We start from the raw sequence: 25,177 nt of genomic DNA, 5'->3' as shown, positions 1-25,177 counted from the left end.
GCTTTATTTAGCCATTTGTAGGTAGATCAACCTGCGGGAGTTGTTTGGAGGCGAGTGACAGTGGCTTTCAGGTTTCTCGGGGCGAGACGTGATCTTAATGCCATGCTCCCGCAGGTTAAATGTCAGTGTAGGATGTAGCCGTGGGCTGTTAGAGGTAACATTATCATGGAGAGACGAACGCAGCAGTGGGTCACAGATACTGCTAATTTAAACCTACGCTTTTAGAGGTTATTATATGGTTATATACACTGTAAAAAGTAAAATAAATTTTTGAAGAAGTTAAAAATACCAAAAAACATACATTTTAAAGGGGACATGAAAAATCTTACTTTTGATGTTTAAGTGCTATAATTGGGTTCCCAGTGTTTGTATCAACCTCAAAATGTGATATAGATCAACCCAGTTACTTAGTTTTGGTAAACCGTTCTCTGCAAGCATGTGAAAAAATAGGTAATTGAAATTTGGCTCCCCTTGTGATGTCAACAGGGGATAATCTTGCCCCTTAATCTCCACGGCACTGCCATTTTAGTGCCATTTGCATTTATAAGGACACACCCAAAAACTGCAAATTTTTGCTCACACCTACAAAGTGACATTTTAAACATGTTATAATAAATCATCTATATGGTATTATGAGCTAAAACTGCACATATGTACTTTGGGGACACCAAATATTTATTTGACATCTAAAAAAGTCTTGTGAAATGTCCCCTTTAAGTTGATCCAACTTCTCACTTTTTACAATGTTGTATATTTTTTTTTTATGGTAAATGTTAAATCACAGACGCCTGTTTGAACATCCAAGCAAATATTAGCACGGGTGTTTAAAGAAGTAAAGCATTATTGCTGCTTTGAATTCTGAGGTTATAAAATAATTTTACTACTATCCTTCAAAGTCTTGTCATCACAAATCGATTTATGTTCCCCTTTGGGAGATTAAAAAGACAATAAACGTACCCAATTTTTATTAGGGTACATAAAACTAACTGCCTGTCTTAAACGGTTTTAAAATCGAAAAGATATTAATGCAGTTTGTTGTGAAGATGTGTGCTGTTATTTTTTGTGAAAGAGAAAAAAATCCCATAGATCGAAGGATGTGCAGAATTTAGTGATCTTTAACAAAACACACAGACGACTTTAATAGCAACTACATATCAGCATTGTGGTACCCATCATTAACACCTAAGTTTTATACAGTATAAGTAGGGCTGCACGGTATTGGTAAACTATGCGATATACGATTCTACTGTTGGGTGTTGCGACAACGGTATTTCATGCGATATATAATTTCAATAGAGAAATGCTATTTTTTATAATTTAGATATATAATAATCATCATACTGAAATAAACAAGTAATACATATTCACTTGTCTCCACTTCTGCCATATTTATTTTCCGCTCTCTGTTTTAAGCCGTTAGGTTCACATTTGCGCCCGCGGTCTAACCAATAGTATAATCGTATAAGACCTACTTGGTGGGTATTTAGTAAGGCCCCTTCTGATTGATCTAATTTGGACAATCTAAACATGTTAAACACATAAAATAAATTTAAGTTATCACAACTTGCATATACTGTAATGCTTCGCTATATTGTGCAGCGCTAAGTATAACCAAGCGTCAACCTAATTTCTATTTATTACTATATTTTATATATTTATACATCCTTTCATTTCGTGAGTGCTCTTTTAACACTTCCTCAAAAGTCTGTGAGTGACCGATGTGTCTGTCGAGTAAGCACTTGCTCATTTCCCGTTGTTAATGTTTTGTGGCTCGGCTCTTAGCCAATGAGGAGTCTTGCATCATTCATGATTTATCGTAATATGAGAGATCTGTTTCACCCCGGCCAGATCTAATTCAATCACCACATCACTTAGTTAAAGTGATGGAGACTGTTTCTCTCGAGACTTTGTGAGATTTTGTAGTTGGTCTCCAATAGTAAAGCGTCGACTTGTTAACAGAGGTCTAGTGCATGAGCCTTTATAGTCTGTTGATATGTAGTTTGGTCTGCTGGAATCTGGAGCTGCCTAATTCTGTAGTTTGTTGTTAATAGTTTTTAATATGGACATTTTAAACTATAAAAAATTATAGCAATTTAATATCTTATATAGTTTGCTGTGTATGTGTATGTAAAGTAAATGATTTCTACTTAAACTAGTGTACTAGTACTGCTTTATATAGTCGGTTATAATAGGGCTGCACAATTAATCAAAAAATTAATCGGAATTACAATTACATAATCACCAAAACATCAATTATTTGTGCTAATTTTTATGCGTTTCAGCAGTATGTTTGGGCACCAAATATAGTGGTGAATCAGCGATTTTAAAATTAATAAGTTGCCGTGTCCTTTAGCCATTCGTTTTGGAGAATGATTTGTTATTTACATTAAAATATTTAGTTTTGGATGTATAGAAAGTTAAATTTTTTCAGAAATGTAAAGTTTTCAATGTAAAAACTAATAATCGGCAATAACAATCGCAATCACAATATCAAAACGAATAATCGTCAATTATGATTTTTTTTTTTTATTATTGTTTAGTCCTAATCTATAATCTGTAGTTATCTTTTTGTCACGGTACGTGTAAAACCGGATAATGGAAAATAACAGAAGACGAACCCAAACGCAAGATGTACAAAAATAAACTATTTATTAAACAGAAACTGAAAACACCCACGAGGGGGTAAAAACAGAAGTAAACATAAACACTGTGTAGGAACACAAAATAAACAGAATACGAGAAACACTCGGAAGACACTGGAGACAAGAACACTGTATCAACAGACATCAAACAACGCACGCACACCACACAGAGAACACAAGGGCATTATAAAGACACCACATCAATGGGGAACAGGTGAACATAATTAATCACTTAAGACATGATTACATAAGGGAGTAGGGTAAAAGTGACAAGACACTGGGAATACGTGTTACACAGATATGATGTGAATACACACGTATTCCCACATAAAACACTGCTGCCCTGGTCCTGCCCTCTGGATAATAACCAAGGTCAGGCAAGACCATGACAGCCACAAAACACTGGGAACACGTGTCACACAGATATGATGTGAACACACGTGTTCCCACGTACACACACTGCTGCCCTGACCTTGCCCACAGAACATAGACCTGATCTACACTAAGGTCTGGCAAGATCACGACAGCAACAAGACACCGGGGACATGTGACAGCCACACACAGAATGTGATCCCACATGTCCCCACACAGAACATGATACTGCCACGGTCCTGTCAGATGCACTCAGACCTACATCTAGCACGGATGTCAGACAGGACCATGACAGTACCCCCCACTTAAAAGACGGATACAAGACGTCACAAACAAAAACAAACAAAAACATTAAACACGAGGAACGAAAGACTGCACAACAGAAGACAACCACGACAACATTACAACGAACAACAGAGGTAAACAAACATAGGTGACAAAAGGATTAGGGTGATTTAACAAAAACAAAATATGATGAAGGGGTGGTGGGGCAAAAACAGGGGAAACAAAATGTCCAAAGTTATGAAACTTAACGTCCCGCGGCTGAAAAGCCGCCTGGTGACGTGTCCCCGGCTGCGCCGGCGGGTGACGTGTCTCCGGCTGCGCCGGCGAGTGACGTGTCTCCGGCTGCGGGTGACGTGTCCCCGGCTGCGCCGGCTGGTGACGTGTCCCCGGCTGCACCGGCGGATGACGTGTCTCCGGCTGCACCGGCGGATGACGTGTCTCCGGCTGCACCGGCGGATGACGTGTCTCCGGCTGCACCGGCGGATGACGTGTCTCCGGCTGCACCGGCGGATGACGTGTCTCCGGCTGCACCGGCGGATGACGTGTCTCCGGCTGCACCGGCGGATGACGTGTCTCCGGCTGCACCGGCGGATGACGTGTCTCCGGCTGCACCGGCGGATGACGTGTCTCCGGCTGCACCGGCGGATGACGTGTCTCCGGCTGCACCGGCGGATGACGTGTCTCCGGCTGCACCGGCGGATGACGGGTCTCCGGCTGCACCGGCGGATGACGGGTCTCCGGCTGCACCGGCGGATGACGGGTCTCCGGCTGCACCGGCGGATGACGGGTCTCCGGCTGCGCCGGTTCCGAGGCCCTCTTCGTCCTTCTCCTCCTCCCCCTCGACGCAGGGAGAGCAGGTCCAAGACTGGCCCCGGGAGTAGTCTCCAACACCGGGGAGACAGGAGTCGATCCCTCCAGCCGGATAGCCCCGGTCCTAATGGCCCTCAAGCTGGCCTGCGTCTGGCGGGATCCAAACGATCCGGTCGGTCGCCGCCTGGCATTACCTTCGGGCCCGCATACGAGTGGGTCATAACACTCGTACCCCGACTCGTATGCGGGGCGGGATCTCCTTCCCCGTATCGCCAGGCGGCTGCCAGCAAACATCTCGCTGGGTTCTGTTGGGTGCGTGCGTTATGTCACGGTACGTGTAAAACCGGATAATGGAAAATAACAGAAGACGAACCCAAACGCAAGATGTACAAAAATAAACTATTTATTAAACAGAAACTGAAAACACCCACGAGGGGGTAAAAACAGAAGTAAACATAAACACTGTGTAGGAACACAAAATAAACAGAATACGAGAAACACTCGGAAGACACTGGAGACAAGAACACTGTATCAACAGACATCAAACAACGCACGCACACCACACAGAGAACACAAGGGCATTATAAAGACACCACATCAATGGGGAACAGGTGAACATAATTAATCACTTAAGACATGATTACATAAGGGAGTAGGGTAAAAGTGACAAGACACTGGGAATACGTGTTACACAGATATGATGTGAATACACACGTATTCCCACATAAAACACTGCTGCCCTGGTCCTGCCCTCTGGATAATAACCAAGGTCAGGCAAGACCATGACAGCCACAAAACACTGGGAACACGTGTCACACAGATATGATGTGAACACACGTGTTCCCACGTACACACACTGCTGCCCTGACCTTGCCCACAGAACATAGACCTGATCTACACTAAGGTCTGGCAAGATCACGACAGCAACAAGACACCGGGGACATGTGACAGCCACACACAGAATGTGATCCCACATGTCCCCACACAGAACATGATACTGCCACGGTCCTGTCAGATGCACTCAGACCTACATCTAGCACGGATGTCTGACAGGACCATGACACTTTTGGGTTCAGTTTGCATCCATTTTTCTAGATGCTATAACGGTCTGTTTATAGTAAGAACGCTAATTATAAAGACCACACCAACGGACGATAAAGTTACGTTTATTCGAAGCGCCTATGCGCTGCAATTTCACTTTATTTATGCGGTGGTTCTTTAAATTTTAATGGATTTTGATAGACTGTCAATATTTTATTGTTCATCAGTTGAATAAAAATCACTCTGAAAGTGATTCCAACCATATAATTTTATTACATTGTGGTTTTGTACTTGTAAATTTACTATTTACTAGCACGAACACACCTTAACAGTGCCTACTAAAATTTATATATAATTAATGATTTTTCCTGTAAACTGAAGCTGTGCTTTTTATGGTTACTGTAATGTCTTATCTCACTTTTCCATCTGATCCTGCTGTTTCGATTAGTGTCTACCTCACTTATGGAAGCTTTAGGAAGTGCATGCAGTCAGTGTATATGCAGTTAACAGGCAAGATAGACAAACAGATAGACAAACAGGTTAGGTAAGGGAGAAACACTTTATTCAATCATTAAATCAATAAATGTTATGACTCATTGTGGTATTAGTCGGTGTAAAAACACATCTCCAACCTTGAATTTCTAAGGTCTAGTCTTACAGGTCTGGGTTTGTCTCAATGAGGCTTTCTGTATGTCAATCTTACTATTGTCTTTTGATAGTATATTTTTTGTTGCAGCAATAAAACAGTGATATGCCTCAGGCTGAATTCTTTTAATTGCGGAACAAGCCTTAAAAAAACATTTCTAAGAATTAAGTACTCCTGAATTCCTATAATGTTAGTTTCTTGGGAAAAAAAGATTGATATCATCAGTTCCATTTTTTACTATTGTTTTCCAGCCCTCCAATTAACCTGTAAAGTGATTTTAACAAAAATACTGTGATTATGAAACAAGATGTTTTTGGTAGGCGTGGAGTGGTATGGGTGTGCGTTTTCCGTAAAAAAAAAGTTAAAGTCGTCATTAAACAGAAGTAGTGATTGTCTAATTTTCCCATGGTGAAGTATATCCGAGTGAAACGGCTTCTGAAATGAAAAAGTTAGGGCTGGACTTGAATTTGTCAATTTGGGATTGGATCGTCTGAAGTTGGCTCATGTTGCTAATTGCTAATCGCTGCGATCTTTTCCCGGACTCCGCCCACCTACCATACCATATGACCACACCTAAAGAGAGATTGTTTCAAGGAGGGGAGGAGATTTGCGTTTTTGATTTTTTTTTAATTAAACATGAATTAAAAAAAATAATGAAGCTCACAGATAAGTAATTTGCAAAAAATACCACAATATTCCAAATCAAATTACAGTTTTTCATTTTAATTTAATTTCAACTTTAACAAACAATTGAAGAAAAAAAACTAAGATATGACCCTTATTAATATCATTGATGTTTTTAGTTTTTTCCAAACAAAAACAATTTAATGTCTCACTTAGCCTATGTTAGGGATAGATTTGTTTTCTGAGAATGAAAACATTAATCTCGTGCACACCGGCGAGTCCGAGAGGCCGTGGTCTGTCCTGAGGATTGTTCTCATCTCTCAGGGATTTAGTCCATTGGTGTGTGGTGATGTCACGTTGACGTCATCGTCATGAGAAACGGCACATGTGACACAGAAATATGGATTATAAAAACTCAACCCATCTGTCTATCATATTCAGAGAAAATTAATCTGGATTTGGACTGTTTTGTTAGAAAGAGTTTGGTAAGAGATATAGAGACTAGGGATGCACCGATAGGATTTTTTTGGGCCAATACCAATTTAAATAGACAACTTCTGGCCGATGCCGATACCGATATTAAACACTTATATACAATACTATACAGTTGGTCTATTAGCTAGTTTATTTCTGCATCAAATTATTTTTTACTGAACATGGATTGGATCTAGTTAACATTCAACTGACCAACATAATAAGAGAGGCACAAATTAAGCTAAAACAAATATAATAAGACAGCATGACAACCTTCAAAGGTGGTTTTTGCTATTCAGCATTTAGTTTATAACAACATTAACTAATTTTTTACATATAATGGATTTCTTTATGCAGTTAATTAATAAACAATCGGTATCGGCCTTTCTCGCGCTATTGCCGATATGTCGATGGTTTCAAATTAAATATCGGCGGCCGATACATCGGTGCATCACTAATAGAGACTATATAAATTATCTTAAAATATATATAAAACATTGTTACAAGTTGTAAATTGATATCTGGAGAGCAGAATGTCAGCGACTCCTCTTTTAAGCAAGAATTAAACCAAATGCACAATTAATCAAGATACATTAATATAATAAAACATATTCCTTTACATATCTCTCTTTCTCAATCTTCATCACTTTCTCTTTGTTCCTCTGTTTCTCTGTAATACTGATTTTTAATTATGTACAATTCTCAGGGCTCGAGACTAACCTTTTTCACTGGTTGCACTGGTGAACCAGAACAAAAGCTAGGTGCATGCGAATGTTTGACCGCATCCCATTTAACGTGGCAGTTTTACAAGCACCCAACCCTGTTAACCCGCACGATGACACTGGCATCCTTAAGAGTTCTTTATTTACATGAATTCAAAGTTACTGTTAATTATGGGCTGGGACTGTGGATGTAAACGGTGTGTGTGGGCTTTGCTATCAAAGCTGGAGTTGTAGAGACTTTTAATCCGTCGAACGGCTGGTCGCACTGGTGCGACCTAATATTTTTTTAAGGTGCACCATTGAGAAATTAGGGCGCATGTGCCAAATTGGTCGAACTTTCGAGCCCTGATTCTGTTCTTCTTTAGAGGAACAGTATGTGGTATTGTGGCCAAAACTGGTACTGCAATCACAAAACTTGTGGCTAAAACTGGTACTGCAATCACACAACTGGTGGCCAATACCAGGGCTCCAGACTGCCACCAAATGGTGGCATTTTGCCACCAAAATTTGAGAGTGTGCCACTGAATTTTACATCCAGTCGCACATGTGCGACCAGTAAATTTGACCTTTTTTGTGATGTGACACTGAATTTGAAACGGCACGTTGTACTTTCTGCATCTATCATTAGAGTACTTATTAGTAATACAGTGGAAATTTGTAGAAATGTGAATATTTGGATAGCATGTTGATTTACAGTGTGTGCCCCTAAATTTTCTGGTTGTGCCCCTAAAATTTTCAGTTGGGAGCCACTGTGCTCCTAGTGAAAAAAGTTAGTCTGGAGCCCTGAATACACAAAATGACAACATAAACATCAGTTGAGGGCTGCAACTCCACTTTTTAAATGACATGATCCTGGCCGGCCCACTGGTGTCAGTAATATAAGTATTTGAAATGAAAATGATTTCTTAATGTCTAGTGACATATCAGGGCCATTTTATGATTCATTGATATACATTTCTTACATACTGTTCCTTTAATATCATCTGATCGTATGTCTTCTCTTTTATGTAGATCTGAAGAAGACTTTGGCTGTTTTATTGGATAATATAATGCAAAGACTATCAAAGCTGGAGTCAAAAGTGGACAACGTCATCTACAACGGGACCATCAGCAACCTGACCAACGGGACCTCGACACCCGGACCTATTCCCGTCAACCCTGAGAAAGTCAATGTGGCAGGTACATACACGCCCTCTGAGCTAAAACACCTATTTTTTGCGATCCATACAAGAAAAAAGTTATACGAAAAATATCAATCAAATTTAATCGTATTTTTACGTTTCGTGTGAACGTTCAAATTAAATTAAATGTTTTTTTACGTTTCATGTGTATTTTTGTTTATTTTAATTATAAAGTAGTACTTAGTAGTTAAGTTCTTCAAATCGGGCGGTTTTAACACTTAAAGGTTCACTGTATACATTTTTATCGCCGACTAGCAGTGAGATTGTGAATAGCAACCAACAGCTCAGTCCAAAGCTCAACTCTTCTATTCGAAACGCATAGAGAAGCTACGGTAGCCGCCACAGGAAAAACACGTAATCGAGACAATGTAGTGACAAAGGCGCTCTATAGAGCAGTTTGTCCATTTAGGGGCTACTGTAAAAACATGGTGGCGCAAAATGGCGACTTCCATGTAAGGTGACCCACGTTAACGTGTAGATAAAACGGCTCATTCTAAGGTAATAAAACCAATACAGTTCAGTATTTAGTTATGTATATTATATTGCATTTCTGTAAAAAATAGTTGACTGCCTCCTAAAAGTTACACAATGCACCTTTAAATAACTCGTTCACTGTACCACTTCCAAAGTCCACGATCCTCCACAGACCCCAGAGTAAACACCGCAATCTTTACACACATAAAAACACTCTAGCAAAGCCCACACACACCGTTTACATCCACAGTCCCAGCCCTCTTTATTGCTTTCCATTGATTTTCCTTCAAGTCTGAGAAGATTAACAGCCATGGGAGCAAATGAACTATTTGTAGTTTAAGCGGCATGTATTCGCTTTAAACAGGCCGCTGTTTCTTCACGGTTAAACACTGGGGAAATCTGCATTCATAGCGCATTTAATGTAATGTGTACTTTACTTTATTAATCGGCTTGTAAAAAAAATTGGCTTGCGATATTATCTGTGAATAATGTTTTCCACGCTATTATCAGAAAATTAGGTTGTTTTTTAAGCCATTTTTGATAAAAGTAAATGGGATTCGTTTTAAAATGTTGTCTTAAAAGATACGCATGTGATTTTACGTCCATGTTTATCGATCTGTTTATGTAATGTTGTTTCAGGCTGTAGAAAGTTGGCAGGTGGAGTCGAAAGTTAATGTAGTGAAGTTTGAATCCGTCACAAAACACAGTTTAACTTGGCAGGAAGCAGTTTTCGTGTGCCATTTGGAAGGCTCTTTGACCAGATGATGTGTGTGCGTTTCACTTGCATAACAGTACCGTGGTACTGTATTACTATGTGTTATTTGACATTTGTTACTACAGTGCTGTCATTGTTGGTTTACAACATAAATTGTAGTAGCATGGTATGCATCAGAGCACCATGATGTTACCATTACCGTACCACCACAGCCGTACCATACCACTTTCTTTTGTAAACTCTGTCAGCATTTTCTAAATGATACCGTAGTAAGTTACACGATAATACTATAGTTATTAGATGCTACTATGGTAAAATCTTTAAATACAATGGTATCACCCTTATATTTAATCTAAAGGTTGTGCGTGTGTGATTGCCCTATTGCTCAATGTGTGCGTGTGTGTGTGTGTGTGTGTGTGTGTGTGTGTGTGTGTGTGTGTGTGTGTGTGTGTGTGTGTGTGTGTGTGTGTGTCACGGTTGCAATAACCATCTCTGACTCACTGTGCTTTATATAGGCCAAACCCCCGTTGAGTCATCCGATGCTGAAGATGACTAGCTCACTATCCCTCACTGCTTCTTTGACAAACCCGCTGCTCTGACAATCTTAGCAGCCAAGTTTGCCGACAGATTCCTTTGTTTACAGCTTAAACCCTTATTAAACTGAGCTAATTCGATTCTTAAGACACCTTGAGCCAAGAAGCCGAGATTTATGGTTTGATGTGATATTTTGGCTGTTTTGGTCATTATAAGCGGTGCTTGTGTTAGGGCTGCAAGATATATTTGACCCTGAACCACAACACCTGTCGTCAGGGTGGATAATCTAAAAATCGATAATTTTGACCATGCAATGTCTTTTTGGGTTTTTCTACAAATATCTGTGCAACTTTGTGGCTTCGTGGTCCAGGGTCACATCGCGGGTTGTACATATTGCAATATGCGTATCGCAATAGTTTGCAGTAACTGAATGGTTTTAATACGTCAAACAGTTATGCATAGTCAAAGGTTAAAGTTTTACGATTTAGCTTGACTCTCTAATGATGAAACGAGTGATGCTTCCTTTTTCCAGAAAGAATGTGAAACATGTATGTTGGTTATATAATTTCAGTTTTTAAATATATTTTCTTATAATGTAAATTGATTTTACGAACTGCAATCAATAAAAAAAATCACCAATTTGCATATTGAGATATGCATATAAAATATTTAGTTTTAATTGAATTGCGAACTTAATCTTAATTTTTTTTTATTATTTATTTATTTATATACAATTGTATATAAATATTTGAGAAGTTGTGTCGACAGACTTGACGAATATATAAATTGAAAATATAAATATTAGTATATATATATTAGTATTTTTTTGGTCTATAGACGATTTCATTGGACGCACGTGAGCTGACGAGATACACGTCTGGATCCGAACTTCCGGTTTCTTTTTTTTAATGGTCTGACTAGTTGCTAAAATGATCTCTTGAACAAATGCCTCGTCGAAAATAACAAAATAACGACAGCTTGTTTATGTTGTTACTGCTGAAAACGTCTATAAGCCGCATTTTTTTTTCATAACTTGGCTGGTGCTGCGTCTTATAGTCAGGTGCGCCTTGTAAGTCAGTATGAATTAATTTTGACATTTATGATGCAAAGGTATTTATGTAATTCAATAGATTCAGTAATGTGGAATGACGAGTATGCGAACTTCACGCTAGTTGGCTTGTTCGGTAAATTTAGCCTATTTAACCTTCCAGGTAAGTTCTGTATGCTATGGTTTATCATTTAAATAACTGATAATATTATTTTAACGTACAGACATCTATTCAGCCTGCTGTTCTGTCTGCTATTGTTTAGTTGAATAACTTGCCTTTCCAGATTAAATGTCTGTTCTTCGGCTTGGATTTTGTGAAATAATTTTCTAAATAAACGCGACGTATAGGCCACTGGGACTGTACGTGACTTATATATGTTATTTAGTCTTAATGACGCATTTTTGAATGATGCGGCTTATACTCTGGTACGACTTATAATCCGGAAAATACGGTATAGAAAATCTTGACAAAGTTTTGTCGACAGACTTGACGAATATATATATATTTGTCATATACTTAAGGCTCACGTCACCGTTGCTATCAAATTCTTAGAAATGTAGTGTGGTTTTTGCTTCCTTTCATCGTGTTTGCGAGACAGACGAGATCTTTAAAATAGATAAGGTTGTTCTCGGGGAGCTCGTACTAGTGTTTTCAAATGTAAGTGGCTATTATTCCTCAGGAACTGACGAAGACAAGAAAGAAAGATTTTGCAGCTCAGAGCTATCAAACACCTCTTTATAGTTCATCAACACAATGACAAATGCAAGCAATACCATCCTGCAGGCCTGCACAAAGCCCCATTGTGGTCGAGTTAGAACTGAAATAGCAACTGAATGTATCAACAGCTGTACCCACACACAAACACATTTTATTTTTATGTTCCTTTCAAAAGATACATTAAACAATTAGTTATTTTACCATTTTGAAGAAAGGCAAGGACTGTTTGTTTCGGAGTTCACATACCAAAACGATTTTGTTTTAAATAATCTGCATGAATGCAAAAAGGTTTTTTTATATGCGTTTTTTGTAAACATGTCTAGAACAAACTAAAGTATTTGCCTAGCGCAATTTGACTAGCTTCATAATAGGGTGTCATCCATTTTTCTCCCCAAATGCATCTTATTTCTCCAAAAACTCTGTCATTGTTTTTAAAGATTTTAATAAAAATTAATGAAACCCAGCCGGCTACATTAAGGGGTCTGTTATTTACTAAGATCCTGTTATTTGTTTCCAAATCTTACATTAGTGTCTTTTGTGCAGTGAGGATGAAACAAAGCCTCTGTCATTGATTATTTCATATTACATTAGATGTGGATTGGTGTCCTTTCACATCTGCGTCGACAGATTTATCTTTTTTAATAGCACTAGAAACGTATTTCTCAACTCAGAGGAGACCAGAAAACAGATTTTCAGATTGTCAACAGAATGCGTCATCTAAGCTTCATAAAGAGGTTTTGTTTAGTCCTTAACCTCGGTTATTTTTTTACCAATGAGGGTTAGGGCCAGGCTAAAATAAAAAATAAAAACATCTAGAGATTCGTTCTTTGTTCTTCACGCCATTCCATCATCTATGGCTAATATGGCTATAGAACTGATTGATCCATACACAGGTTGGGGGAGGGGCAATTTGGCATCTCCAATTCACCTAACTTGATAATTTTTCTTTGCTTATAAACTCTTAAATATGGGTATTTTTCTTTAAAAATAAAAAAGTTTTAGCAAAAAGCTGAAATAATTGCATTTTTGTGAAGGAATTTTGTTAGAGGTCAGATTCAAAACGATAATCAAAACAAACAAAAAAATTGTGTAAATAACGTTTTTGCTTCAGTTTTTTCATAAATTGGGTAAGTAATTTAGTGGGTAATGATGGTATTGCAGATTAACATAAAAATTCTTCAGAAACACGTTTTTTATGCAAATGTTTTCTCTTAATTGACGAGATAACTCGTCAATGGCGGGGAAAGAGTTAAGAGAATAAAGTCAAAATAACAGGAATAAAGTCGTAATATTTTGAAAATAAGGTCAACTTAACAAGAATAAAGCCATAATATTTTGAGAATAAAGTCAGAATTACGAGAATAAAGCTGTAATATTTTGAGAATAAAGTCAATATAACGAGAATAAAGCCATAATATTTTGAGAATAAAGTCAGAATTACGAGAATAAAGCTGTAATATTTTGCGAATAAAGTCAACATAACGAGAATAAAGCCATAATATTTTGAGAATAAAGTCAGAATTACGAGAATAAAGCTGTAATATTTTGAGAATAAAGTCAACATAATGAGAATAAAGCTGTAATATTTTGAGAATAAAGTCGTAATATTTTGAGAATAAAGTCTGTCTAACGAGAATAAAGCTGTAATATTTTGAGAATAAAGTAAAAATCATGAGAATAAAGCTGTAATATTTTGAGAATAAAGTCGTAATATTTTGAGAATAAAGTCAATCTAACGAGAATGAAGCTGTAATATTTTGAGAATAAAGTTGTAATATTTTGAGAATATAGTCAATCTAATGAGAATAAAGCTGTAATATTTTGACAATAAAGGCAATATAACGAGAATAAAGCTATAATATTTTGAGAATAAAGTCGTAATATTTTGAGAATAAATTTAATCTAACAAGAATAAAGCTGTAATATTTTGAGAATAGTCAATATAACGAGAATAAAGTTCTAATTTTTAATAAAGTAATTCTGTTAACAAATAATTTTCTATAATTTTAAACAATGTTTTTTATATGGATGAATATTAAGGAAAGCTTAATTGTGTTTTGAAATTTTTTTATCATTTTAAAGTGAAAGACTTGTTTAAGCTCGACCGACTTTATTGTTTTTGCGAAAGTGCAAAAATCTATCTTTTTCAATTTGCTTTATTAAAGCATGTTAATATCAGAAGAATATAAAACATGATCGGCACATCGAAGCAAAGAAGTATCAAAAAATATTTGAATTGTGTCTAAAGACGAGCCTACGTTCTCAAAACTTTTTTTTATACTTTTGGGGCTTCGGTGTGCAGCACCATTGCGCTAAGTTGTTATCTGTCCAAACACTGTACGTTTCATCCAGGCTGTTCTCCTCTTGTAAGGTTATCGGCGACATGTGCCACCAGTGAAGATAGCCCGGGTTTCAGTGCCATCCGTCGAATGTGTGTTGTTTTGTACCAGTGGTGTCTATTACTGTCTCTCTAGACGGTGCTGAAATGCCCTGCTGGCACGCTCTGGCTCTTAACTAGCGAATGAGACTCCTTAGAGAGATAAAAGGGCGAGAGAAAAAGATCACCACTGTTAGCCAACAGAATAGGTTGTTTCTTTGTGCACGTGGCGGCTGTAGATGCCTCCGGTGGACACAAGGCGACCAAACATAGCGTTAATAAGCTAAACAGACCTATGCGAAAAGGAGCACAAAGATGTTTGTCCTTCTTAGTGTACAGAGAGGTAAGGCTAGCATCACTTGTAATAGTGAACATACTTGAGTTAGGGATTTGAACACGCCTGGACTAAATCAGGTAAAAAAAACGCAGCTTTGCCAAGACACAAGATTGTTTTAGCAGTTGTATACATGAAGAAGTCAGGAGAAACATTTGATGATAAAAGTTTGTTCGTGATAATAGCAAAGATGATTTTCAAGCTTTCCCACCCATGTTTATGAACAGGGTTTTACTTAAAATAAATAGCACATAAAACTTAGACACGCACATTAACTGCTCAACTTTTACCTTAGGTCTTCAACTGGCGTTAACAAGCAAACAAACTGGTTTTGAGTTTCGTTTCATTCGTTTAATGCTTTTGTCCACTGTCATGTTGCTTCACATCGGCGATGAGAGAATCTTTCTTTGCGCCTTTACGTTGTGCGACCGTCTGTCACATTGTTGGTCTTTCTGGCTTTTGTCTCTAAACAGCGATGGGTCCTGAAAAGCCCCATTGTGTTGGTTGTCTCTCTTGTGGTCCAACTATCTGGTTCAGAGATGTCGAGTGCTGACACATGTGTAGGGTTCAAAATGCATGTACAAAATCTGCTTTGAAACCCGATGAGTGTGACTTAAGCAAACATTTTGCTATTTGACTCTGATCCTGGAGGGCCACCATCCAGAGTTTAGCGCAAACCCAAAACAAACACATCTGAGCGAGCCGATCAAGATTATTTGAAAAAAAAAAGTTACATGTAAGTGGAAAACTAGGGGATAGGGGAACATCTGAAAAACTCTCTCTAAGTGTGACTGACATGTTTTCTTGTGAATGAGCATTTTGAGCAGACTCTTAAAGGGATAGTCACCAAAAAATTAAAATGCTGTGATTATTTACTTACACTCACGTTGTTCCAAACCCGTATACATTTCTTTGTTTTGCTGAACACAAATGAAGATATTTTAAATTGTTAACCAAACAGATCTGGGGCACCATTGACTTCCTTTGTAACCAAACATTCTTTAGATATCTTCCTTTGAATTCAGCATAACAAAGACATGTATGCAAGTTTGCAACAACTTGAGCATGAGTAAAGGTGTAAAAAATGCAAAGTGGCATTTCTGAATGGCCTTAGGGCAGGATTAAGCAAATTTGAAGTGAAAGTATTTGATGAAAGTATAATACGTGCAGAGAGCATTCAGTTAATAAGGTGAGGTGGCACTTAGTGGGTTTTGCATCTGAAATCCTATTTATTTTAAGTTGATATAGCCAACTTAAGTAAGCCTTTGTTTAATCTACCAACTTCTTGTTTTTTGCAGAGTTGGAGGTAAACTCTGCAGGACGTTTGCCGTCCTGGACGGGAGTGTGATAGTGTGATATACGTTTTTTGACTGGGGAAAGCATCAAGGAACCTGAAATTGTTTTTTGCAACTGGATTGGAAACTATTAGGATCACGCTGGGTTTTGATGTTTGTGACTATCAGTTTACATTCTCATAGGACCAATATATATAAAAATACATTTTATATAGGAATAATGCAAAATATGGTTCATGGATTTGGACAGTCGATTGACTTACAAACACTTGTTGGACTGTTTGGACTTTTATGGCCCCATGTTTCCATCCCAATTTGTTTCATCTCATATATTTTGTAGGATGTTTGGCCTTTCTGGATCAAAGCACATTGTTTCAGCGAGTTTTTTGAACTCTAAAGGAATTATCTGGTGCACTTTGTTGTCAATTTATCATTTGTGTTTATTACCTGCTAATGCAATGTCTCAAGGGTTTTATTATACAAATGGGCCTGTGGTTTGCATGTTAAGTGTATTTTTAGTTGTAAAGGGAAGTCACACACGGTACTGTTAGTTGATGTCAGTTCTCAGATGGTGACCAGAATGACATTTAATTGGATCAATGCTTATAGTCTTACTCAGTAAACATTTTGGTTTTGTGCTATTTTGAATGTTGTTGATTCGTGAAATTTGCTGATGTGAATATGTGAATCTTATACAGCTGGCTGACATCGATGAGGGTTTGGTGAAACACAAGAGTGACTTATGATGGTCTGGAAAGCATTAGTTGGAAATAAAAAACAAAACTTATTAATGAGTCATCTACAGCAAGTGACATTATAGCTGTACTGTGAGCAGTTATTATTATAGTATAATCAATTTAAAGGTGGCGTAGAATGTAAAATAAAGTCACATGTTTTTGCCTGACCTCAGACAGGATGTGGAAGTGTTTTTTATCTAGGTATAGATGAATAATAAGATTTCTGTACATGGACATATCATGAGCCTCAAACTCGATTTCTTCCTCCTTTTTATGTAAACCTCGTGCATGCAAAAGACAGGAAAACAGGCCAATCGCAACATAACACCTTACATTTGACGTTGCAGTCAAAATGTCCTAACATTAAATGACAATTAATCACTTAATTTTTTTATTCTTTTTCATGATACTGTCACTAATTTCCACGTTGTTTTGTGATCACATCACGAATTTCTGTTTATGTGTCATTGTCGCATATTGGTTACTCAACTTCGTCCTATTTTCTTACCATTGTCGCTTCGTTTTAGGGTTAGATTTACATAAAATGAAATCCTTACCCAAACCCAACTCTAACTGTGGGTTTACACCAGATGCGAGTTAAACGATTTGCGCGAGTAGATTACATACAAAGTCAATGCAAAGACGCGATCAGACGCGTCCTCGCGTGGGGCGATGCAAATCACGCAATATGGGCAGCGCGTTTGCCGTGAAAATACGCGCTATTCGCCTCAAACACGTGTTCGCCTTGATATTCAACTTGAGCGAAAAATACGCATGACACAAAATTAAATCCCGCGAGTAATCTAGAGCGAGCAACGCGATGCGATTGCACGCTTCGCATTTGGTGTAAACCCACAGTAACCCTAACGCCAGATGACAATGGTTTAAAAATCAGAAAATATAAAAAATAAATACGAAAAAAATAGTTTAAACAAATACTTAAAGTGACATCCTAAAGCAAACACCAAATTTAACCCTAAACCGAAGCGACGATTATTCAAAATAGGACAAAACAGTTGAGTAAACAATACGTTACAATGAAATGGAAATTTTGGACAGTATCATTTATTACAATGTTGTTACAATGCTAAAAACAACTGTGACTGCTAGAGTTAGCGTTATATGCTAGTTAATGCTATATGTTAGCCTTTAGGCGGAAATTTTACTATTGTTGTTAAAGTTACGTTTTGTAGGCCCATACTGAAAAACACAACTCTTCAAACAATTGTTTGCTCCTCAAAATTTGTATCTTCATCTCATACAGGCTTTCATGTATTTGTATTCATTATAAATAAAATAAATTGTCATTTATTTGTTATTTGTTTATATTTTTTGTTGTAATTTTTTATTTTGTTGTTGCAAATTTCCAAAACAAAACATGATTTGCAAAATATAACAGTATCACTTTACGTTAAAGTTGTATTTGTATTAAATGCATTAGCTAACAGGAACTAACAATGAACAATATTGTTTTTTAGCATCTTTGTTAAAGGAATAGTCTACTCATTTTCAATATTAAAATATGTTATTACCTTAACTAAGAATTGTTGATACATCCCTCTATCATCTGTGTGCGTGCACGTAAGCGCTGGAGCGCGCTGCGACGCTACGATAGCATTTAGCTTTGCCCCATTTATTCAATGCTACCATTTAGAGATAAAGTTAGAAGTGACCAAACACATCAAAGTTTTTCCTATTTAAGACGAGTAGTTATACGAGCAAGTTTGGTGGTACAAAATAAAACGTAGCGCTTTTCTAAGCGGATTTAAAAGAGGAACTATATTTTATGGCGTAATAGCACTTTTGGGAGTACTCGTCTTAAATGGGAGAAACGTTGATGTGTTTGGTCACTTCTAACTTTGTCTCTGGATGGTACCATTGAATGAATGGGGCTAAGCTAAATGCTATCAAAACGTCGCAGTGCGCTCCAGCGCTTACGTGCACGCACACAGATGATAGAGGGATGTATCAACAATTCTTAGTTAAGGTAATAACATGTTTTAATATTGAAAATGAGTACAATATTCCTTTAATGGTAGTTAATGCCAATACAATTGTTTATGTTAGTCCATTGTGCATTACAATTGCGATTTTTTTTACATTACTAAATGCCAAAATTAACATAATCAATGCTGTCGAAGTATTGCACATTGTTAGTTTATGTTAAATCATGCATTAACCAAAATACAACCAAGTGTTACCAATATAAAAATAGAGTAAAAAAGGGAACTACAGTCTCTTTCTGCAGAAGTCGCATGTTTTTGCGTGACCTGAGACAGGATGTGGAAGTTTTTTAATTGTTTTAAAATGCATGTGGTTTCATCTGTGGTAACTTACCAGGAACACAGTGTATACTTCATTTTCCTCATACATGAACAGGTTTATAGTTACACTAATACCTGGTATGTAATTACACTAATATGTTTGAATGTCTTATTACCTAAACCCTAAAAAGTTTATTAAAATCTCACAAAATTCTTAAGCGACCTTTATTTTTTCGTACAGAGTTTTAGGATGCGTGTGGGTCACATCCATTTGAACGCTTTAGCAAAACCCCTGCAGCTTGGCAGAAAAACTGACCAGCCTCGAATCGTCAGGGAAAGAGATTATAAACACACTTCAGTGTACTCGCACAGTACTACATATTATCAGCATTAGCAATGCCATTTGAGTCTGCTTGAGAGAGAGAGAGGAAGAGAGAGAGAGAGAGAGAGACTCCGTGTGTGCAGCTTAAAGCAAAATGTGACTTACTGAAGCGAGAGAGAGAGACCGTCACTTTGAATGCATCTCTCTCTGTCTTTGTCTTTCTCTCACTCGCTAATGTTTGTTTTGAAGCATCTCATGCGTGTTGTGTGTAGAGTATTGGCAGAAGTATGATGGATACCGCCCATTTATCTGTTGTTCTGAACAGTATGTGCTTGTTTAAGAGCAAGTGTGTTTACAAGGGGGTGTCAAATGCAGCTGTTTTTCTTCTTTGCCAGAGAAAAACAAAACACTTAAGAAGAATGGAAATAATTTGGGGAAAAACTGATGTTATTTAAAATAAGAATTTAGCGTAAATTGCTTCAGTAGAAAGAATGAATTGTGATGATGCAATTGGGATGTCACTGGCACTATCATCCAATCATAAGGTGACGATATTGGCAAACATGTCAGTTTTTTGTGTTATGTAGTTTGATGCGTTTCACGACACAAACTTTCCACAGTGGATGGATATTTTCTGTGTGTGCGTGTGTGTGTGAAACAGACCTGGGCTTTGTTTGTGAGTCAATGTGTGATTAAGGTCCAATTAGGCTGTAATTCAGTGTAATTTTGCATCAAATTTGGTTTCTGTGTTAAACAAAACCAGCCAGCCAATTGAGTTTAAGTGGTTACATCATGCTGAACTGAACCAAACCACAGCTGGTGTGGCAGGAGGATTTCGCAGCTTGTTTTATTCTTTGTTTATAGGTTTTATTCCTTATTTCTGTCTTTGTTTTTATTGCTCCTACTTTTTCTCTCTTTTAAAAGAATAGTTCACCTGTAAATGAAAATCATTGCTTATCATTTACTCACCCTAATACCATCGTAGATGCATATGATTTCCTAAACATAAACATTGGCTTCCGGGTCAACATCAGGTAAGGAGTCCATGCCGTGTGCATTCAGGTCCAAACAAGAGTCCAAGACGCGCGCATAAAGTCCAGGTGCATGCGAGAAGGAATCTGCGCGTGTTACAAGCTCTCTTGCGCAAAGTGAAGCCCACAAACCCTATCATGCGAGGAAAAGCACGCAATGCACATGTTAATGTGAAACTATGATGATAATAATAACTATCGCCAACTATCGTCATGAAAGCCTGCTATTGGCGATATGTCTGACGATTGTCGATACACGCTACAAATCTAGCTCCTGTATAGCTCAGTGGTAGAGCATTAAGGGGGTCGCACACTGGCCGCGCAGCTTAGCGTTGGGCCACGTCGAGTCACGTCTAGGTAAACTCTGAGGTATCGTAAACCGGAAGAGCACATTAAATAGCGCAAGCTTCTTAGATATCGTCTACTTTAAAATGCAAAATATACGTTAGCAGCCAATGTCAATCGTTAATGATTTTGGACAAATATGATGTTATTTTATGTTAAACTATGTTAGTGGTGCTCTGTGGCGCGACAGAGCAACTTCCTGAGTCATTGCTGGGCTGCGCGGACAGGCGCCACCTGTCGGCGCCGGTGTGCGTATACTCATAGAAAGCAATGTGTTCAAGTTTTTTAGAACGGCGCTGAGCTTCGCGGCAGTTGGGTTAACTCTTTCCGCGCCATTGACAAGTAATCTCGTCAATTCAGAGATAATGCTTCCCTGCCAATGACAAGTTTTTACAGCAATCCATATTTCTGCTATTATCCACTAGGTGGCGTGCTTACCCAACACTGAAGCATCCACTGATCCAAAAACAGTAAAAACTCTGTGTATGTTTTGATCATCGTTCTGAATCTGATCTCTAACAAAAGTCCTTTACAAAAATGCAATTGTTTTAATTTTTGCTAAATTTTTTTCTTTTTTTTAAGAAACCTGCCCATATTTGAGAGGTGAAGCATTTTTTTTTAAAAGCAGATGGTCTGTTCTTTTATTTGATATATTGTATGTTTATATATTTAAAAAAGAAAATTGTCTAGAAGGCATTAAACTTTTGCACAAATCATAAAAACACTGGTGCTGGCTGGCAACTTTTTAAAAATGCTGGCGTTGAAAAAGTTAAAAAAAAATATTTCAATTGGTAATGCCTAAAAATTTATTTTTTTCAACTTAATTATTCTCACTTTAAGTGAAAAATGTAAGGTAATAAAGCTTAAAACTTTGGGGTGTTACCAATTTTAAGTCATTTTAAAAAGTTTACCTTAAAATTTTTCACTTAAAGGAACAGTATGTAAGAAATGTATATCATTTAATCATAAAATGGCCCTGATATGTCACTAGACATTAAGAAATAATTTTCATTTAAAATACTTATATCACTCACAACAGTGGTCTGGCCAGGATATTGTCATTTAAAAAGTGGAGTTGCAGCCCTCAACTGATGTTTATGTTGTCATTTTGCGTATTGGCCACCAGTTGTGTGATTGCAGTACCAGTTTTAGCCACAAGTTTTGTGATTGCAATACCAGTTTTGGCCACAATCCTACATACTGTTCCTTTAAAGTTGAGAAAAACTATATTTTTAAATGTTACCAAATAAACTAATTTTTATTAAGTAGATCTAACTTTAACTTTTTACAGTGTAACACTTTGAATAAAAGCGTCTGCCAAAATGCGTAAATGTGACGTAACGTAAATGTTAGAGTCCTTGTGACAATGAAATCAATATCTAATACCAATTATAGTAAAATGTTCGAAGCCAATTTCGACATCACAGCTATAAATAAATACGATGTAGAACTAAATTTATCAGTGAACAATAAGTAAAAATGGTAACAAATGAAATTTTGTACAAACGAATTTACTATTGTAAACTAATTATAGGCAATAACAGGAATATAAATAAACTTAAATAAACTCTGCTTTAAAAAATGTAACTGTATAATAAAATTGTAAATAGTCAGTCAAACAGATACATTAGAAGCTATGAGTGGTTACATAATGCAGTTGAATAAACCTGCTGCTCATGTTTCATGACCTAATGCATATTTCCCATCTTAATGCTTAATATAATACATAACGATGTCCATTTTTAAAACGGCCATTTTTGGATATATAAATGCATTGCTGCATTTTTAATGTCTGCTGTGTATGTATTTAATTGTAAAATCATCATTCAATGTTTGGAGTTTTCTCAAATAGTCTTATCGGTTTCCTTCTCCTCTCATTTTCTCATATTGTCTGTTCTTGTCTCTCTGACAGATACTCTTGTCTTGCCTCATCTCATCTTGTATCGTCTTCTCTAATCTTATTTCTTCTCCCCTTGTCTCTTTTCCTTCACTCTCGACTTATCTCCTCACTTCTTTTCTGTATTTTCTGGTCTTTTTGATCCATTTTTCTCACGAAACAATGTCTTTTCATTGGACTCTCAAACACAAACGTCCCTGTTAGTCTCCTTAGGGTTTTTATAGCTAATGCAAATGGAAGATGATGATTGGTTGCACAAAAGTCAGATAATAGCATTAATAAAAGCATACAGTACTACTTGGATCGACTCGCCAGCAAAGTACATTATATGTAGAGTGTTTACTTTATAGGATGCACAACTTGTACTTTACATCCCGGAAGATTTGTTTCTTTTGAATTGCAAAAATAGTCCAAGGTGCTTTCAACCAGGGCCTGTATGGGCAGAGCTATCGACTTCATTCTGTAGCTTCACAAAAGGAAAAATGTAAAAATGTGATGACTCAACAGAAATACAGATAGATATAAATGTGGTTCGACTGTGTTGTTTGCCTCCAAAGGGAAATTCAAGGGTAAAGTTCAAATTACAAATGCTGATTCTTGGTATTTTATCACTTTTTTTGCCTGGTTATCTATTTTCTTATGTAACATAACGAAAACATTATGACTATTTTGTGCTCTGATGCTGTAGTTTGATATTTTCAATGCGTAAGTGCTATAAATTCGAATTGTTTTATGTCAATGTTTTATCGCGTAATAGTCCGCTATTCTTTTAAATATAGAAAGCTATATATTATTATAGCTATCTTTATCATTATTTATCGAACAGGCTTTAAAGGCAACTATACTTATTCAAATACAATTTTATTTGTTTTTTTCTTATTTAGCACTTTTCGTAACATTTTTAGTCTGGTATTGAAATACAGTGTTAAATGTTTTTACCTTAACTTAGATGAATTAATACAAAATTATCTTTTTTTCAATTCGTGCACTTTGAATCTTTGTACAGCGTTTCTTAAATGTGTTAGCATTTAGCCTAGCCACATTCATTCCTATGGCTCCAAACAAAAGTTTTATTTTGTGCTACCATACTTACTCGTGTAACTCATGTCTTTAAATAGGGAAAACATGGAAGTGTTTGGTGGCTTCTAAATTCATCCCTGTTTGGATCCTAAGGAATGAATGCAGCTAGGCTAAATGCTAACACATTCACGATGCGCTGTACAAAGATTAAGTGCACACATTGAAGAAATATAGGTATGTTTTAATTCGTCTAAGTTGAGGTAAGAACATAGCAAAATATTGAAAAACTGTGGTGTTTTCCTTTAATTCGATTGATTGTGTGGTAATTGGACTGTATTGATGTTTCTTGCGCAAGTTCTGAATGAGCTGTGATTGTGTAATATAGAAATCGTTGTGCGCTAATTGACGTTGATTTCTCTTTTTATGTGTTTGCAGACTTGCTCAATGGAGCTCAGGAGAAATGCGATCTACCCTCGCTCGACGGTTTCCCGCATTGTGAGGGCAAGATAAAGGTGAGTCTTTATCGAATGCATCAGTCTCCGATCCTCAGAGTTTGACGATGAAAGACGAAACTTTCTCTTCCAGAATGTAATGAATCCATTGAAAACTTCTCCCTCTCAATCTGAAACTCATTAAAGTGACTGTATTATTAATTTTGCCTTCCTCTTGCGGTGGCATACTGTGATATCATCCTCTGCTGGACTTCACCTAAGAGACATTTTCATCCTAAATCCAGACAGATAGACTTTTTAATTAAAGGCTCTCGGCGGGACCTCTCCCGTTACCGCAGCCATTGATCCATTTTGTTGCATTTTTGAAAGCTATTAACTCGTTTTGCTTTATTAATGAGGGCTGTGCTCATAGTCAGGACTCCAGACTACAAATATGACTAGAGAAAAATTGGCTCTTAAAATGAAATAGTTTGGATTGAGATAACTTTGTTGCCAAATTAAAGATACAAATGTTTGTGGTGAAGTAATATGTACTATATATGCCGTAATATATATTAAAGATCGTAGGGATGTGCATTTAACTCATTTACTCATTATTTAAATCCTTTGAAGAATTCTGAATTGAGTATTAACATGTGAGGACAAAGTGATGTTATGGCTTTCTTAGTGATCTTCAACGCTATCTTATGGCAATTCGTACAGATTGACAAGGCGGCTAATTTATTTTCATTTATACGCCCATACTCTTACATTTTAGTACGATTTGCTTTTGCCCCTGTGACGTTGGGGTTAGGGGTGGGTTTTCGTTATTGTTCGT

General features: G+C 37.1%; 1 protein-coding gene across 1 annotated transcript in view; it reads left to right on the top strand.

The window, feature by feature from the left end:
- Positions 1 to 25,177, top strand: part of mgat5 (alpha-1,6-mannosylglycoprotein 6-beta-N-acetylglucosaminyltransferase) — a 74,580-nt gene that overhangs the window by 16,906 nt on the left and 32,497 nt on the right. Inside the window, exons 3-4 of the mRNA XM_055218472.2 lie at positions 8,628 to 8,795; positions 24,344 to 24,420. Of these exons, the coding sequence (XP_055074447.1) occupies positions 8,628 to 8,795; positions 24,344 to 24,420 (245 nt within the window). The remainder of the gene's footprint in view (positions 1 to 8,627; positions 8,796 to 24,343; positions 24,421 to 25,177) is intronic.

The sequence above is a fragment of the Misgurnus anguillicaudatus genome, chromosome 23 (genome assembly GCF_027580225.2).
Source record: "Misgurnus anguillicaudatus chromosome 23, ASM2758022v2, whole genome shotgun sequence".
NCBI lineage: Eukaryota > Metazoa > Chordata > Actinopteri > Cypriniformes > Cobitidae > Misgurnus > Misgurnus anguillicaudatus.
Note: the sequence above shows the minus strand (reverse complement) of the source record. Positions and strands in the feature narration are given on the sequence as shown.